At 35.1% G+C, this 17,607-nt stretch overlaps 1 protein-coding gene, 1 long non-coding RNA gene and 1 other non-coding gene across 3 annotated transcripts; 2 read left to right on the forward strand and 1 right to left on the reverse strand.

Annotated features, from left to right (window-relative positions):
• Positions 1-200: 200 nt before the first annotated feature.
• On the reverse strand, positions 201-7,545 carry LOC121760556. The gene is made up of 15 exons (XM_042156203.1): positions 6,398-7,545; positions 6,205-6,292; positions 5,998-6,106; positions 5,813-5,888; positions 5,564-5,650; positions 5,385-5,447; positions 4,718-5,200; positions 3,655-3,855; positions 3,419-3,493; positions 3,158-3,334; positions 3,047-3,097; positions 2,689-2,757; positions 2,552-2,617; positions 2,281-2,327; positions 201-1,057 (listed from the first exon to the last, which is right to left on the reverse strand). The coding sequence occupies exons 1-15, from the start codon at positions 6,509-6,511 to the stop codon at positions 943-945; spliced, it is 1,821 nt and encodes a 606-aa protein (XP_042012137.1). The 5' UTR covers positions 6,512-7,545; the 3' UTR covers positions 201-942.
• LOC121763101 lies at positions 1,198-1,327 on the forward strand. Its single transcript, XR_006042349.1, has one exon. It is a non-coding gene; the product is annotated as a U6atac minor spliceosomal RNA (small nuclear RNA).
• Positions 7,546-13,136: 5,591 nt separating the features above from the next.
• On the forward strand, positions 13,137-15,539 carry LOC121762486. Its single transcript, XR_006042226.1, has 4 exons — positions 13,137-13,344; positions 13,438-14,123; positions 14,233-14,319; positions 15,352-15,539. It is a non-coding gene; the product is annotated as an uncharacterized LOC121762486 (long non-coding RNA).
• Positions 15,540-17,607: the final 2,068 nt, after the last annotated feature.

Raw genomic sequence — 17,607 nt, forward strand, 5'->3', positions numbered from 1 at the left:
TGACCGAAAACCGGCGGTTTCTGACGAAAACCGCCGGTTTCCCGGAAAACCCCCGGTTCCCATCGAAAACCGCCGGTTTACCCAAACCCTACCTGAACCCCTACGAACCCCTAGCCTACTTTACATTGTGCGACCCTTTGAACCGGCGGTTCGAACCGCCGAACCGCCGGTTCACGGTTCAAGATATTGCCGAACCTGAACCGGTCCTTACGACCCGCCGACCCTTCTGCCGGTTCAACCCACCGGTTCCGGTTCATGAACCGGCGGTTCCGAACCGCCGGTTAACCGGCTGGCCGGGCCGGTTTGTGCATGCCTACCTCCATCTACCAATAAACGTCCCATTTAACCATTTTCGTTTGTCCACCAATAAATGTTCCATTTACCTTTTATATTATTTTTGGTAATGAGCCTGATATTGTACTAACTTTATTTCACTCATGTTTCATTATAAGACTAATATTCCATCTGATCATGAAAAGTATGAACATCTAGCTCGAAACGAGTTTTAATGCATAATTGGTAAAGTAAGAGAGAAATAGAAAAAAATGTTTTTAAAGTCTTGTTCGTAGAGAATGAGTCACACCATATTAAATTTAGTTAAAGGGAACACGGTTATATTCCATGTTTTCAATGTCTTATTTAGACAAGTTGATATATAACAATGAAATCTTTGATGGCGGTCTAAGCTTAGTGTATATAAGTTGTCCAAATAATGCTCTTGTACTTTATAATACTAGTATTAAATAATTTTAGTTTGGCTTGTCTTGTCAAATTAAACACGGAGGAGAGACTCTTTAGATTTAACTTAACATAAGTCGAAGATGAGTTTTGCATTTTGTGTAAGGAGAAACTCGAAGCAATCCACCACATTATTTTTTGATGCAAATCCAGCATTTTGGATGCCTGTGGTAGAATCTCGTCTTTTGCTTGCCCAATGATCCATTATCTTGCTTTATCATATGGATAGACGCACCATCCAAGAGACTTGATGAGAAAATTTGGAGCTCTCTCTTCTATGTTATCTCTTGGTCCATCTTGTGACTCAGAATAAAGTAATCTTTGAAAAGATAAAACTATATTAGAATGTCGATAAAAAAAGTTATTCAGTAGAAGCTTGGTTTATGGATTAAAGGGTAGTATCGATATTTTTCTTATTCATTCGGGCAATTATGCAAGAACTCACATAACATAGAAAATGTGTTCGTAGAAAGGAGAGATGGTTGGCATCTCCCCCGACAGGGACGGGAACAGCCTTCGGGCTTTATCTGTTACCAACACATCCGGTTAAGACTTTCCACTTCGGTGGATCTTATAACCCACATAACATAGAAAATGATCAGGATACAATTGAAGTGACAATTCTCTTCTTGTTGATTAATATAAAGATGGCTTTTTGGCTCGTATTCTTGGTGAGTTGTGGTTCATTCAACTTTGTAGGCGGTGGTTGTTCTAGTTTGTTGATGTTATTTAGAGCATATGCAACGGTGAGCACAAGCTCACCGTCCGTCCTTGCCGATGACAATGAAACGCTTGCCCGCCGCTGCGCCTTGCCGTTGGCACGGACGTGCTCTATGCATAGAGCACGTCCGTGCCAGCGAGCAGAGCGACGTGACGTGTTTCTATTGGCCGTTGGCATTTCTTTTTTTTTTAATCGAAAATAATACCAAAAATTTAAAAAAAATATTTTCAGATTCCCAAAAATATAGCAGTTTTATTACCCTTTTTTTGAAATTTTTTAAAAAAAATTTAATCCCAAAACCATCTATAAATACACACATTCATCATCCATTTGGACGAAATTCAGTCACTTATGATTTAATTATGTAATTTTTAATTTTTAGGATTCTAATTATGTAATTTTTAATTTTTAGGATTTTAATTATGTAATTTTTATTTTTTAGGATTTTAATTATGTAATTTTTATTTTATTTGTAATTTGTAATATTATTTCGGTTTTTTTAATGAATATTTCTACAATAATTAATGGTATGAAAGAGGATGCTCTGCTTTCTCACACTTCAAAAATATTTCTAATATCATTCTATTGGTTTCTCTAAGGGTGAGTTAATGATTACTATGTGCAGACTAAAATCCTAGGCAGTTAGTTTTGACATTTTTGCAGAATACCAAAGATATTTACCACAGTGGATATGGAAATTATATTGACAAATGCAAATATTAGGTGAATATACCACCATGTATCTCTTGGCGCATAAATATGCACAAGTGTAGGTATATATTAACAACAGGCTACAAAAAAAAAGAAGTCTAAAAACTCACCTTCCTTCATACATCGGATCTAGTAGATCACTGTCATATCTGCGAACCTGCAACGAGAGGGCATACACTTTTCAGCCATCCATTCTGCCTAAGGCTGTTATATAGGAAAGCATGATGTCTGTATTTTATCTATCTCATTAGCATATTACTATTTATAAGCATTCCTTTCATTCCCAAAACTGCTCTTTACATTCACTGCCTTAATTGTAGATGTTGGCTTTTCATGATACTTCTGGCTATAATAAATAAGGAGAGGACAAAAATATCATACCACAGTAACTGCCAAATTTCCAGGAGATACCGATAGACCAAAGCAAGAGTCTAATGCATGAGCGAACTGTATTTTTTGTTTAGTATTAGTTCACAAACAAAGACAATCTCTTCAAACCAGGAAAGGTGATCTCATACCTCTGTGGAGCTCTTCAAACCAGGACTGCTTCGGGGAAGTGGCACTTCAGACAGAGATTCTCCAACGAAAATTCAGCTCTTCAAGGAGTTATTCTAGAATTAATGAGAATTTATGTAAAACAGTTAAGTTAATTGCCTATAGAATCACTCTCTTTTTTGTTAACTTTTAAGACTTTTAGCATCATAAGACAAAGCAACAATGACAATTATCAGAAAGATTTGGTAAGCAACCCAATTGCCAGTGGTAATAAAACATGATGTACTATGACATAAGTCACATAATTTTCAAGCGTGGAACGTTTTATCGGACCATCACCTGACATAAGTGACATAATACATTTACTATCGAATATTGTACCTGACTACAGCTGTACAAACGTCCATCAAACGCCCAAGCTAAACCAGAAACCTGATGTTTATTTCAAAAAAAAAATTACTCATAAATATTCAAGTGGCCAAAAAACAGTACCGTGCTGTCATGTGCATTATAACAGCCAATATTGTCAAATTTGCCAGTAGATGTGTCAAGGGTACACAATTCAAAGGATCCGGAACTTTTGCCAATAGCCAAGAACAATTTCGTTGGTGATCGAGCGGGCACAGTAAGTGAAAGTACAGATATCATAGAAGAATCAACAGTCGCAGCCTAATTTGATGATAAATTGCTAATTTTAAGATAAGACCAAAATGAATCACGTATAAAACCAAGACACTGAGAAGCAATTCTGACCTCCCTCAACAATGATAATGAATCATTGATAACTTCAGACGCCTTGAGTAATTTTTCACCATTTACCAGCCAGATCTTCACATTATAGCATAAAGTGGGGAAAAATAATCATGTTAGTAATTACTCATGTGCATTGTTAATAACCTTAATATGGTAGTTACTCACGTGGTGATTATTTAAGAGCAATCAAAATTCTACTAATTTTAGAGGTCAGCCGGAAGGTAATATAAAATTACGCACCTACCATCAGAACTCCCAGTAGCCAATGCAAACTGGGTCATTGAATCATTAGACCCATATCTAACCCAACTAATTGCTGTAATCCAGCTATCATGTGCCTTCTCAAGGCCAAAAAGTCGAACCTCACTCGCGTGCCCAGCATTATCAGTAGAATAGCAATCAGGTGCACGAACTCTCCACAATGAAATTTTACCGCACTTTCCACCAACAGCAAGAATTGAGCAGCAGTTAGAAGAGCTAGAAGGAAAAGCCACCAGTGTTGTTAGGGTCGCGGGGCGCATCGGGTCGATGAGGTGAAAATTCGGGTCGCGGGTCGACGGGGTCGAGAGACCCACAAAGCTAGGTTAATTTTTTTGCCTTTTAATATTAAATAAAATAAATATATTGCTCTAATGTTTATAATATATCAAATAATATAAATGTAGATGCAATTCATGTGAATATAGATAAAATGGAAAATAGAAATGATCAAAATATCAAAACAATTCATAAGTCATAACACAATAAATAATTGAAACAATTGTCTTAAATTAATATCTTTTAGAGACTTTAGATAACAATAATAATAATAATAATAATAATAATAATAAATAATGAAAATCAATAAATCTCCACTCATATTAAAAAAATCATAAATTACAAATTAAAACCTAAATTTATAACTATTTAGATGCAAAATTAATAAATTTAATTATAATTCTCAAATTAATATAGTAATTTATAAAATGCAATTTTAAATTAAACAAATAGATAAAGCGCAGCTGCAATTCTCTAAGAAATTAGTTATATAGTTAAATAAAAATGAACATATATTTAATTTAATTAGAACATCACAATATATTTAATTAGATTTGAATGTAATTTTGATTGGTAATTAAAGGTATTTTTTTATTTAAATTGGAACTAATTCTATTTAAAGAATAGAGAATCTTGACAACCAATATTAATACTAATATTAAAAAATGAAGGTGGAAGAAAATGATTATTAACTTTTATAGGTCCTAGAAGCCCTAGCTATAGCTTCTGCCTACTTTACTTTTAAAATTTCCTGTCTCGGTAAACCCCCCTTCTTCTCTTCTTCATTCCCATCCCTTCTTCTCTCTTCATTCTCACAGAGTCACAGACCCATTTCTGAGCAGCCATGGCCGAGGATCTTCTTCTTCCAGCCGCTCGCCCCAGCCGCTCGACCCAGCCGCTCGCCCCAGCCGCCTCAGCCGCCCCGACGGCGACCCCTGAATCTCGACCCACCCACCCACAATGGGGCGACGTCGGTCTCGACCCTTGCGACCCGCGACCCAAGCGCTCTCGGGGCGCGATTTTAACAACACTGAAAGCCACATCGTTTCCAAATGTCTCCAGAATTGGAGACCAAGCAATAATAAGTGACATTAGCATTTCATTGCGAGAAGCATACTGCTGTGCAGATATTAATGGAAGACAGTCTTCCGTCACTTCCTCCAGAGGGTCCCCTTCATAGAAAGAGGAGGAAACAATTTGCCAATTGTTCTTCTCACCCAAATTTTCATGGTCTTCTGATACTACCTGATAAATGATATCAAGAGAAACATTAGTGTTTAATGAACTTTAAGAGTAATGGACAAAGAGATATTGAGAATGCCCAATTAGAAATTAATCCAGCAGCACAAAATCACTGGTTCAATGTGGATAATGATTACTGGATAGTTGTCTATAGGGAATTAGAAAGTCGATGAAGAGGGCACATTACATTAGCTGTTTTTTGTCTTCTCAAATGTGTACCCTTATTTGCAGTATCTTGTCTTGGTATAACCTGTACAAGAAAAAGCAAAAATAATTACAAATGAGTGAGGGTGAATGCATAGTATGCCATGAAGAATGAATAATCTGTAGCATATGCCACATATGAAACCAATAGCAACGACTCACGTCAGAACCTTCCAAGGGTACAATTTGACACTCCCCAAAATTGGTGCTCTTGTAGTAATTATATAACACTTCAGATATATTCACAACCTTCAGAGACCAAAACAGGAGAAAACTAAAATCAGTCAACATTTTATAGAATCTAATCTTAGTTTCATTGCATGAGCTTCAGAAAATAAGATTATAGAGTTAAGGATCCCTCAAATCATGCTGATTAAGAGATTGCAAATTGAAGCTTCACTATATACATACCTCTATCCACTCCGGAGAACAATGTGGACGGCGGTAAAGCTTCACATGCCCACTGGTGGTGCAAAGAGCAAGCAAACAACCGCCTCATTTATTTGGGGGTAGGGAGAGGGTGATTAGCTCTATGGATGCAGTTATGATGTTACAAGCACAAAATTACTCAAAGCTGAAAAAGTTCATATTAGTACCCAACATCTTTGGCGAGACCTGCAGGAGACCAAGAAATCAACCGAACACAAGGACGAGTTTCCCTTGATAAATGATATGGAAGCAAGCACCCATTTAGCAAATCCGCACCTATGTTCAAATCAACAAAAAAAGGCTGAGACAACTAGAAACACAATCCATCCTACATCTATCAATATGATTAGGCTAAGCTTAATTACAAAGCATACCTCCGCCATCAACATCAATCTTCCCAGTGGGAAAGCGATTGCTAGATGGAACGGTAATCACACCTCGAACTTTAGGAGTATGAGGATTCTAAACAAAAAAACAATGCAATTGCTCAACTATTAACCAACCAACTGAACTATGCAACATCAAATTCAAACAGCAGCACATAAGTTGGAAAGTACACAACTTTACCAGAATTATAACAGCTGCGCCACACGCCACCGCCACCAAATTCTCTTCCGACCAGACGACGGCCTTGGGGTAATCAGTCTGCAATGCGACGACGGCTGATTGGAAGCAGGACATAGCACATCAGAAAATTGAATAATCGTTCTTCTTTTTTCGGTTAAACTGAACAATCGATTCGCTGCTCGCAATAAATATGTAAGCTTCGCAATGGCGGCAAAAAAAAAAGAATAAGAAAAGAACTGATTTTGACTTTCTCTCTTTGCTGTGGTGCCGAGCCGAGTCGATTTCTGCTACTGCGAGTAATCTGCAGCAACCTACAACATAATTAACTTTAATTTACAATAAATTAAATTAAATAAATACTAATATTGATTAATTGAATAAAAGGAAACTTTAAACCTTGAATCGGTAAGGAAATAATGAGATACGGTTGAAGATATTGATGCTTAAAAGTAGGGCACATAGCAACAATATCCATAAATAAACTGTTCAATTTCTACTCCTAATTCTAACCTAATTGCCAAATCCTAATCAAACGCGAAAAAAATTTCCATCGCCAACACCTGATTTTTACTCTATAAATATTGCAATCGACAGAATTTTGGGAGAAGCTGCAATTGACAGAATTTTGGGAGAAGCTGCAATTGACAGAATTTCGATATAACTTCATTGACAGAAATTTGAGAGCGATAAAGCCATGGAAGTATCACCGAAAAAAAGCTCGTTTTCAACAGGTAATCCGGAGCCGTGGATGTGGTTTTGCAGTCCAGCGGATGCAGTGGTGATTAAGCAGCTCCGCACTTATTTTGGCAATTTCAATTCTCGGCCGTCTTCTTCAACTCCGGCGCCGATGAAGCCGGAGCCATGGCTGTGGTTTTGCAGTCCTGCGGATGCAATTCTGACGAAGCAGCTCCGCCGTTACTTCAGTTCTCCGCCATCGTCTTCTGCTTCTACTGCCGAAAACGATGGGTAATCACTTCATTGACGTACTGAGTGTTCTTCAATTTTGTTTTATTTCTTCTGATACAATACAATATAGATGCTGAGTTTTGTTGCTGAGTTTCCATTGACATTGTATTTTTGCTTCATTCTTGATTACATTAATTACTATCATTAACATTATAATTATTGTAAAATGGTAACAATAACCACACTTAATTTATGTGTCATTAAAATTCTGAATGAAACAGATTTCGAAATCAAAATTAAACTAGTATGCAAAATTGGGGAGGACAATAGAGGTGAGATTCAATATTTTTAGTTTTAAATTTTGATGCAAATTCTTAATCACTACTCATATCTCTCTACTGTAAAACACACCCCAACATGGTACAATACACCCCAACATGGTACAATACACCCCAACATGGTACAATCAATATATGGTTGATTAAATAGTTCATTGTCTTTTAAATCACAAAAATAATCACTTTTAGATTTATTTCATTCATTTTAAATTTTGAATAACAAATCATAAAATTTCAAAATTTCTGCCAATTTGCATGTAAAATTTATAATTTTCACCAATTGCTTATATTGCATATTGACTTAAAAAATTCGTTCATAAATAATAAAATTTATTCTGATTTTATAGTCTGACTTATTGATATATTCTTCAATTTCTTTTAATTTGATTTGATTGTTAATGATGACTCTAACTACTCACATGTAATTTTATTGCAAAAAAAAAAATTTAAGCTTCCTAATTTAAATAGTTTCATTGTAAATAAATTTATTCTAATTTATATAATTCCATTGTAAATAAATTTATAAATTTTTTATTATAATTTATTGATTAATTTTACGACATAGAAAAATATTTGAACCAAATTTTATGATTTTTCTAACAGTTTACACAATACTCCTTATACTAATAAAAGTATTTAAACAAAATCAATTTTCTTCTGCTTGCCGCCGGCGTCTTCAGGTCATCATCTCCTGATTCCTGCGCAGAAATACTGAATAAGTGAATGTAAAGCAGATTTCGCAGTTGCCATCCACAGCTTGTTGCAACAACCTGGTAATCCTTTACTCTAATTAAACTTTGCCTTTTTTACTTTTCCAAATTTTCCAATGCTAACTGTGGAAACATTATAACCTAGTTATTCCCCTTCTTTTTATAGTTTTTTGAAATTTTTTTATCATAAGAGGACGATATCGTTTGTTTCTTCACTGTGAAATTCAATTGATTTGGTAGAGTTTATTTCATTCTTTTTAGGATTGAAGATCTTGCTTGTACAATATTTGTTTTGCAGTCAGGAAAAAGGTGTGACTATGAAGGGGAAAGGACCGAATAGGGAATCTTCATCCTATAAATTGGATTCCCAGGAACCCAGAATGGACATTAAGTCCATCCTCAAAGATATTGAATTTTTGGGTAAGATTAAGTCTCTTTACATTTACTACTACTTTACAATCCATTTTATTCGATCTTTGCTATTAACCATTAAGCATGCAAATTTCTTGGAGCTGTTGTTATAGGAAAAAAAACGTTGACAATGTGATTCATATCTATTGTTGTATGGAAGCATCTGATGGTTCTGTATACAAGAGAGTTTTTGATATTACCTTTGGATATTTTACTTATTGTTTGCTGGAATATCTTTCTAGTGATGAAATACATCAATTCTTTAAAATTTTCTATGAACAATGAAGGCAAATGAATTCAATATCTTTTTAAATGAATCCGTTCATAGGACTAGTTGTATTCATTAGAAATTGCTCCATGACAGTTCAAGGGTTTGTTGTTGAATGTGTTGAATAATGCAAAATAAGGTTTGGAGAACATCACTATCATAATAGGTTTAGATTTTAGTTGAAGATCACTAAAATGTAATCTTTTCTTGATACTTTGCACCTCTGACTGGAATTACTCCTCCCTCTTACTGTGAACTCATTCCTTTGTGTGTGTGTATATTTGTATTGGATAGGCAAATGAATCCGATTATCTTTTTGAATGAATCCGTTCACCCGACTAGTTGTATTCATCAGAAATTGCCCCATGAGGGTTCTAGAGTTTGTTGTTGGTTGTGTACAATCGTAGTAGTAATTCATAAAAATGAGAGGTGGAGAGGGAAACTAGCTTTAGTAGTTTTTTTTCTTGTTCTAATTTGGACTTGGTTTACAACTCCTTGAATAAATTTATGATGCATAAACCGGATAGGACGGAGGGACCCTACCTACCTAATGACTTTATATTTGCTTTATATTTGTATGAAATTATTAATTTTGTTTTAGACTTTGGTAAATGAATAAAGATATGTAGTCATAGTATGACTAGCTATAAATAACATTTTAATAAAATTGAGGTTTTATTCAATATTCAAATAGGTTTGCGTTTTTATGTCATTCTATTTGTTCTAGAGAGGGGATGATTTAACTAATAATAAAGGGAGTACAATAATTATAAGAGCATTATCAAATGAATCATATATTTTATATGTATTGAAATTTTAAAACCACGGTGATGGATAGTGTAACACCCGAAAAATAAAGGAGAAAAAAAAAATCAAATTACTTAATTCTAATATAAGAATATCTATCACTCTTCAATATCAAATCTACGGTAGTTATTTCAAATTTCTTCAACCACCAAATCCATCAATATCTATCAGTTTTGCCTATATATATAATTCTCCTAATTCTATCACCAGTTTCTCCCTATCTCCACCCACCTGAAAAATCTCCAACAACCAAATCCAATATATACATATATATATATATATATATATATATATATATATATATATATATAGGGTAGTGTTAATCTCCTTTTCCTCTCTTAGATTTAAGTTCCTTCTTCATTTGGGTCGTTGGATTTGGTGGATGGAGGGACCGGATGAAATCCCATTTTTTAATCCTGTGTTGCATTATAGGGTGGATTTTGTGCATTATAAGGGTAAACTAGTAAAACAACTAAATTGGAAAACGCCCAAAACGGAAGGAGCGAATTTTCAGCGGGATTTTGATACAACCTTCCATCTACTCACTCTCTGTACCATCCCAAAATTTTGTGACTTTTATTTAATATGTTGATTGGAAATTTCATTTATGAAATTAAATTGTTGCTATGTGAGTAAGTTTGACTATGTGGAATAAATGGTTATGAGTGATTTAGAATGAAGTGCTATTTATATTTTTACGTGGGGGATCAACTTAACTAAGTGAGATCATGCATTCTTGTCCTAGCCAAAATAATTGAGAATTTTCGGCCCCTTCAGTTATTGGAATATATATATATATATATATATATATATATATATATATATATATATATATATATATATATATATTTTTTCTTCTTCTTGGATTTAATTAATTGCTTTGGGATTTTCATCCAAATTAAATCCAAATCAAATTATATCTAAATTGTGCTACATGAAATTCTAACTCTAGCCTATTATTTTGTGAGTTTCGAATATTCTCTATTTTAATTAGGAGAATAAATTATTTTCCTTGATTTAGTTGGTACCTTGTTGATTCCCTTTATTTATTTTAAATACAATTAAATCGTGCCACATTTTATTTCCTCACCCTAATTAAATTAAGAGTTGAATTATTCCTTGTGGCTAAGTAAGCCAATTTTCGGCCCCCTCTATTTTTGTAGAGGAGAATATAATTGTTTTCTATTTTGTGGAACCCTCTTTATTCAAATAAATACCCAATTTAATACCTATATCTAATTAATTGGGGATGTGAATATCTTCCTTCTATTGTGTTTCCATCCCCCACACGCCTACATGCTCATTATTTTGCCTTGTGGGAATCTATTAAATTGTTACCTATTTTATGGGAGACTTTTCCTATAAAGAAATTATCAAATTTAAATCCTATTCTATTTAATTGAGGATTTAAATAATTTTCCTATGCACACCCTTGTAATTTTCGGCCACCCTCATTATTTCCTACTTGGAGATTTAAATTATTTTGTTCCCTCGCTTATGGAATAGTCATTGTTTTATTCCCTAAATTATGAATCTATTTCTCTCCAAGTAAATACCAAATAAATTCCTTATTAATTCCCCAGCCATATTTTCGAAAATTTTGCCTTCTTCTTAATTGTGGGATTTTAATTATTGGCCTCTATTTTATTCCTCCACAATTAATTAAATTTTGGGATTAAACCTAGGATTATAAAATCACCTAAAACTAACCCTAGCCCCCATTTTTTCCCCTACCCTAGCCGTCCATCTCTCTCTCCCTCACTCTCACACGTCTCTCTCCCCCTCTCTACATTCTCTCCAAAAATTCTCCTCCAATCCTTGTTCTTGCATCCATTGGAGTTAGAATTTCAAGAGTTTCCGACGAATCGCATCAATTCTTACTTCTACCGTTTGATTTTGGTTCAAGAAGGTATATTTAAAATCTTTCTCTCATCCTTTCCATTTAATCTTTGTTCTTGAACCCTTCATGCATATAGTGAGTATAGGAATCATAGATCGCAAAAATTAATCGGTGGGAATTTGTGTTTGTATGAGAACTTTGGTGGATAAGCGATTTTAAATGAATATGTGTGAAGTTGATTGAATCTTTGGTGAATGATGTGAGTTATGTGAGAACATGATTTTGAGAAACTTTTTAAGCATGATAGTGTGTTGTAAGCATGAAAAATTGTATTTGGATGAACGAGGAAGAAACCCTAATTTCGAAATTGTGAAGCCTGAAAATTGTGGCGTTCGGACAGTGGATTCCGACGCATATTTGACCAATCAAACGATCGAATTTTGACATAATATTTTAACTGAGTAAACTTCAAGGTGTTTTATGTGTTTTTTGTGAATTTCAGCCCTTTTTGACGAAAGATGAATTTTTAATAAATTTTTGAAGTTGACTGCGCAATTCTGCCAGAAACCTGTATTCTCGCCCAGAAAGTTTCGTTTTCTATTTGACCGACCAAATGGACTCCTTTTGATGTAAATTTTGAACTAAATGAAATTTGAAGTGTCTTCTGAGTTGTGTGAAAGTTTCAGACTCATTGGACATCGGATTAATTTTTGGTGAATTTTTCAATTGAACTGCGCAGTGCTGCCAGAAAATTTTGTGTTCCGACCAGAGAGTTGCATTACTGTTTTGACTGAACAAATGACATGATTTGAGTGTGAAATTTTAACTGGATGACCTTGAATGTGTCTACTGTGATGTGACCAAATTTTAGCTTCATATGAGGTCGGATGGATTTTTGGTGATTTTTACAAAACGATTTCGCAGTTCTGCCAGATTTGTTGTTATGTGGAAATATATCACTCGTTGCCAAGTTTTAGTGAATTATATGATGCATGTAAGATTTAGGAATGTATCCTATGACGTGACTATGTGTGACACGTTGAGAAATATTATGGCATGTTTTCCTTATTGATGAGGAATGTTGGGATGGGTAATTTAAGAGAATGATAAAAGGAACGATAGGACATGCATGATAATTTGAATTGTTGGAAGGCTGATTTGTGTTGTCGTTGGCAAGGGTTATTGTGTGTACGTGAGCACAAGGAACAAGGGTTGCCATAAGTTGGATATTGTGTTGTTTAGACAATCGAGGTGGGCTTTCTTTTCAAATCTCTTTATTTTTTGAAAATACGATGTGGTGTTATAAGGGTGGTTTAACTTGTTATGTCATACCATGTTGTTTTTGTTTGTGAGATTGTTGCTTGATGCCTAGTTCATCTGAGCTTGCTCCGTTAGGCTATATGGCTGTGTTGTGAAACGAATTCGGGTCTGAGTAGGGCCGCAAACCCTATCAGGCTGTGTACACTGGTGGGATCGTGAGCCGTCCTTGCTAGTCGGCCGGTCTCGTGGGCGAATAGTGTGGCCACACTTTCGTCGCACTGTGATATGATGATTGAGGATTGATGGATTGATGAGAAGAGTGGGGAGATAAACTGCCTGGCCAGACTTGAAATATTTTTGTGTTCTCGTGATATTTTCTTAACTACTTATAAAACTCGAGATCACTGGTATGGATGACATAACTATATTAAAATGTTTTCGGCATGAGCCCATTGAGTACAACAAGTACTCAGCCCTGCATATGTTTTCTTTATGTGCAGGTTGAGCGGGATGTTGCGGTGGATGTTGAGTTGGCCTAGGAACTTTGGATGCGTTGTGTCTTCATACATAGGCGTCATCCTTGACTCTCTTTAAACCTTAATTCCGCTGCTATATTTTGAACTATGCCACAAGACTTTATTCTATTTCGTATTGTGTTTGAGCATGTTTAACTGTGTTAGGCTTAAACCTTGTGTTTATCTTGTTACTCTAAAATGGATTTTCCGTGAACTCAACCAAATGTTTTCTTTTAGAAGTTTATTGGGTTTTAATACTCTTTTTCTCCGCCGCTTCTTTTGAAAGATATTTATCATAAGTCGTCTCTAATTAATAGTAAAGTTATAACCTTAAATTTCTTTAAGCTAAAACTTTTTTTCTCCTCTAAACTAATTGAGTTTTCTCTTAAAGTGTTATCCTTGTATGTTGTCGTGATTGTCGTCCCTTGGTCACGATCGTCGCGTTTGTAGTACCCCTAGTATGGGCGGTCGTGACACTCTCTCTCTCACTCCAAACGTCTATCCCTCTCTCCAGGTCTCTGCAATTCGTCTTCCCATTTTCCACCACTCTTCAAACCCTAGCCGCCACTGTTTTTTGTCGGGTATCTCCAGAAAGTGATCGTTTTCGTCGGTTTCACTCTCCAACTCGCACCCCGGTAGCGCGTGAACAAATTGTTGAAGGCGTCGACAAGGTAGGGTTGCAAAAGGTTTCTATGGTGTTCGATGTTAATTTGAAGAAAATGGGGTGTGATGAATTGTTGATGGTAAATTGATGTGATTTACTTTTGAAATTATGTATAGGAATCCCACCGGATCAGAAGCGATTGATTTTCGTCGGAAAGCAGCGTGAAGATGGCCTAACAATTGCTGATTACAACATACAGAAAGGTAATTCTCTCTCTCCATTTCTAGATTTAGTTATGCTGTTATGCTCTGTATTCTGATTAGCGGAGTGATGAATAATTCTGTAGAGCCGACTCTGCATTTGGTATTGATGCTTAGGGGAGGTATCATTGAGCCTTCGCTTATGGCATTGGCTAGGATCTACATCAAGTAGTCTTCCTTTGTGCATTCGTCGACAATTTTTGTAAATGGGTGGATGGGTGAATGTAAAATTCTTGTGTGCATTATTTGATTGTTTGGGTACATTATTAATTAATGATTACACATTATTTATCATGTATTATCCATTATTTGACTGCTTGTGTACATGGGTGATTGGGTGAATGCAATATTCATGTGCACATTATTTGATTGAATATGTGCATCATTTATCTAGTATTATACATTATTCATCATGTATTAGGCATTATTTGACTGCTTGTGTACATGGGTGATTGGATGAATGCAATATTCTTGTGCGCATTATTGGATTGAATCTGTCCATTATTTATGTAGTAGTATACATTATTTATCAATTATTAGGCATTATTTAACTGCTTGCTGAGGGACGTGGGTGAATGGGTGAATAGCATATTCCTATGTGCATTATTTGATTGAAACTGTACATTATATAGCTAGTTTACATTATTTATCAAGTAATAGGCATTATGTGACTGCTTGTGTGCATAGGTGCATGAGTGAAAACCAGAATTCCCAAATTTGCTTGTATAATATTCCTTTGTGCATATCTGATTGAATTTGTACATTATTTAACTAATAGTATACATTATATATCAAATATTATGCATTATTTGACTGCTTGTGTACATATGTGAATGGGTGAAAGTCATATTCCTTTGTGCATTATTTGATTGCTTCTGTACACTATTTATCAAGTATAATACATTATTTACCAAGTATTATGCATTAATTGACTGTTTGTGTACATGTGTGAATGGTGCATTATATAATGACAATGCGACACAAATATTGATAGCTTCCCATTTAAATAATGTTCTGATGTTGTATGTTGGACAGCAGCGAAGCAGCTGAGATTCAGGAACAATGAAGTGAAAAAAAGTCCCAGATAAATACTGTGAAAGCAGATGGACGTAGATGAATCTGTACATTGTTAAACTAGTAGTATACATTATGTATCAAATATTATGCATTATTTGACCGTTGTGTACATAGGTGAATGGGTGAAAGTCATATTTCTTTGTGCATTATTTCATTGCTTCTGTGCACTATTTATCAAGTATTACACATTATTTACCAAGTATTATGCATTAATTGACTGTGTGTGTACATGAGTACAACCACCACTGTTTAAAATCACCAAAAAAAGTCTCAGCCAACATTTACATTATATATCATAAATGGTCCATTACAGAAACAAAAATAACCATTATAAATTAATATATGTACATTATATGTATCAGTAAAAACTACTTCCCTACCCGAGATGATATATAAACCCTAGATGAATGACTGAAACACGTGGACTTTGGCGGCGGCTTTGTAACTTAATACATACTACACCCTAGCCCCAACGATTGCTAAACCCTTGAGGAATACATGAAACGTGCTCAGCAACCATTTACAGTACAGATCATAAATCGTCCATTACTGAAAATAAAAAAGCCATTACAGAGTAATATATGTACATTATGTGTATAGGTAAAAACTACTCCCTAGCCGAGATGATTACTAAAACTACGTATTACACTACATAATATGTACATTATTTAGCTATTTCTATGCATTATTTATCCTGTTTTATGCATCATTAGACTGCTGTTGTACATGAGTCTAAGAATGAATGCAATATTTGAATGTTCATTACTTGAGTGATTATGTACATTATTTGGCTATTTGAATGCATTATTTATCCTGTTTTATGCATCACGTGGTTGCTGTCGTACATACTAGACCCTAGCCCCTAGGCTTGTTAAACCCTTAGGGAAAATAAGAAACGTGCGCCAAACATCGAAACACGGCACAACTTAAATTAAACGGGGCAAGATAAATGTTCATTACATATCACAAATAATGCATTACAGAAGCTAAAACTACGCATTACACTACATAATATGTACATTATGTATATCTGTTTTAAAAAATACCTACGCGCTATGCATGTACAACCCCAGACGAATTACTGCAGCTCGTGTATTTGGACAACGTTTTTTAGATTTAGACCATACTACACCCTAGCCCCTAGGCTTGTTAAACCCTTAGGGAAAACAAGAAACGTGCACCAAACATCGAAACACGGTACAACTTAAATGAAACGGGGCAAGATAAATGTGCATTACATATCACAAATAATGCATTACAGAAGCTAAAACTACGCATTACACTACATAATATATACATTATGTAGTGTAATGCGTTCTCATCAGGCCTCTGGTTTCTCTCGTTTATCCTCTGTAACTCACATTTCCCGTGAAAACACACTTTACTTTTTAAATCATTGAATTAGAAAAAATATCGCTACAAAAATATCAAAATAGGTGTTTATTTTTCAATTTTGGCCCTGAACCCTAGAAATATTTGGCAGGTATTGTTCGGTGAATGCCATCGAGACTAAATCGTGCATAGACGATCAGCAATGGCTGATCGTATTGGGTGCTCTACTCTCTCATCACCTTATTCGAGCTCACATTCTATAAACTCATCGAGTGGTAAATTGATAGTATGAAATTTAATTTGTCGCTGGGCGACAGGAACGACAGAATCGTGCGGTGATGGAGAAAGAAGATAATGAATCCTAATGAAATTTTTGCAAATAATCGCACAGATCCTGGAGGGAGGAAATTATGGATCTTTCCATAACAACCAACATTAGTGAATCTCTTTTCTTCCCTTTCCGAATTAAAAAAAGGAATATACTTAATGGATTCAGCAAATAATCTAACCCCTACGATTTGATTAAATGGACGCTGGTGATTAAGAAGAAGAAATGATTAATAAGGGGAAAAGGATTTGAATACAACTATATATATATATATATTAATATATATATTCCATCAATTCCACAATTTAAACCATTCTCTCAAAACAAAAAGGAACAAAACGTGAGGGAGAAGAGAAACGAAGTTTGGGAGAGAAAGATCAATTGGGAAGAGATTGGTGATCGGGCTGAAGAAGCTCCGACAGTGCAGCGGCGACGGGCTGTCGGCAACAGCAACTGCGACTCATGACACCGCTACAATGCAAGAGAGAAAAGAAGAAAGGCGAGCGACAGCGCAGCGGCGAGAATACTAAAGCGTCGGCAACGGCGCTGCAATT

The sequence above is a fragment of the Salvia splendens genome, chromosome 13 (assembly GCF_004379255.2).
Source record: "Salvia splendens isolate huo1 chromosome 13, SspV2, whole genome shotgun sequence".
In the NCBI taxonomy this organism is placed as follows: Eukaryota; Viridiplantae; Streptophyta; class Magnoliopsida; order Lamiales; family Lamiaceae; genus Salvia; species Salvia splendens.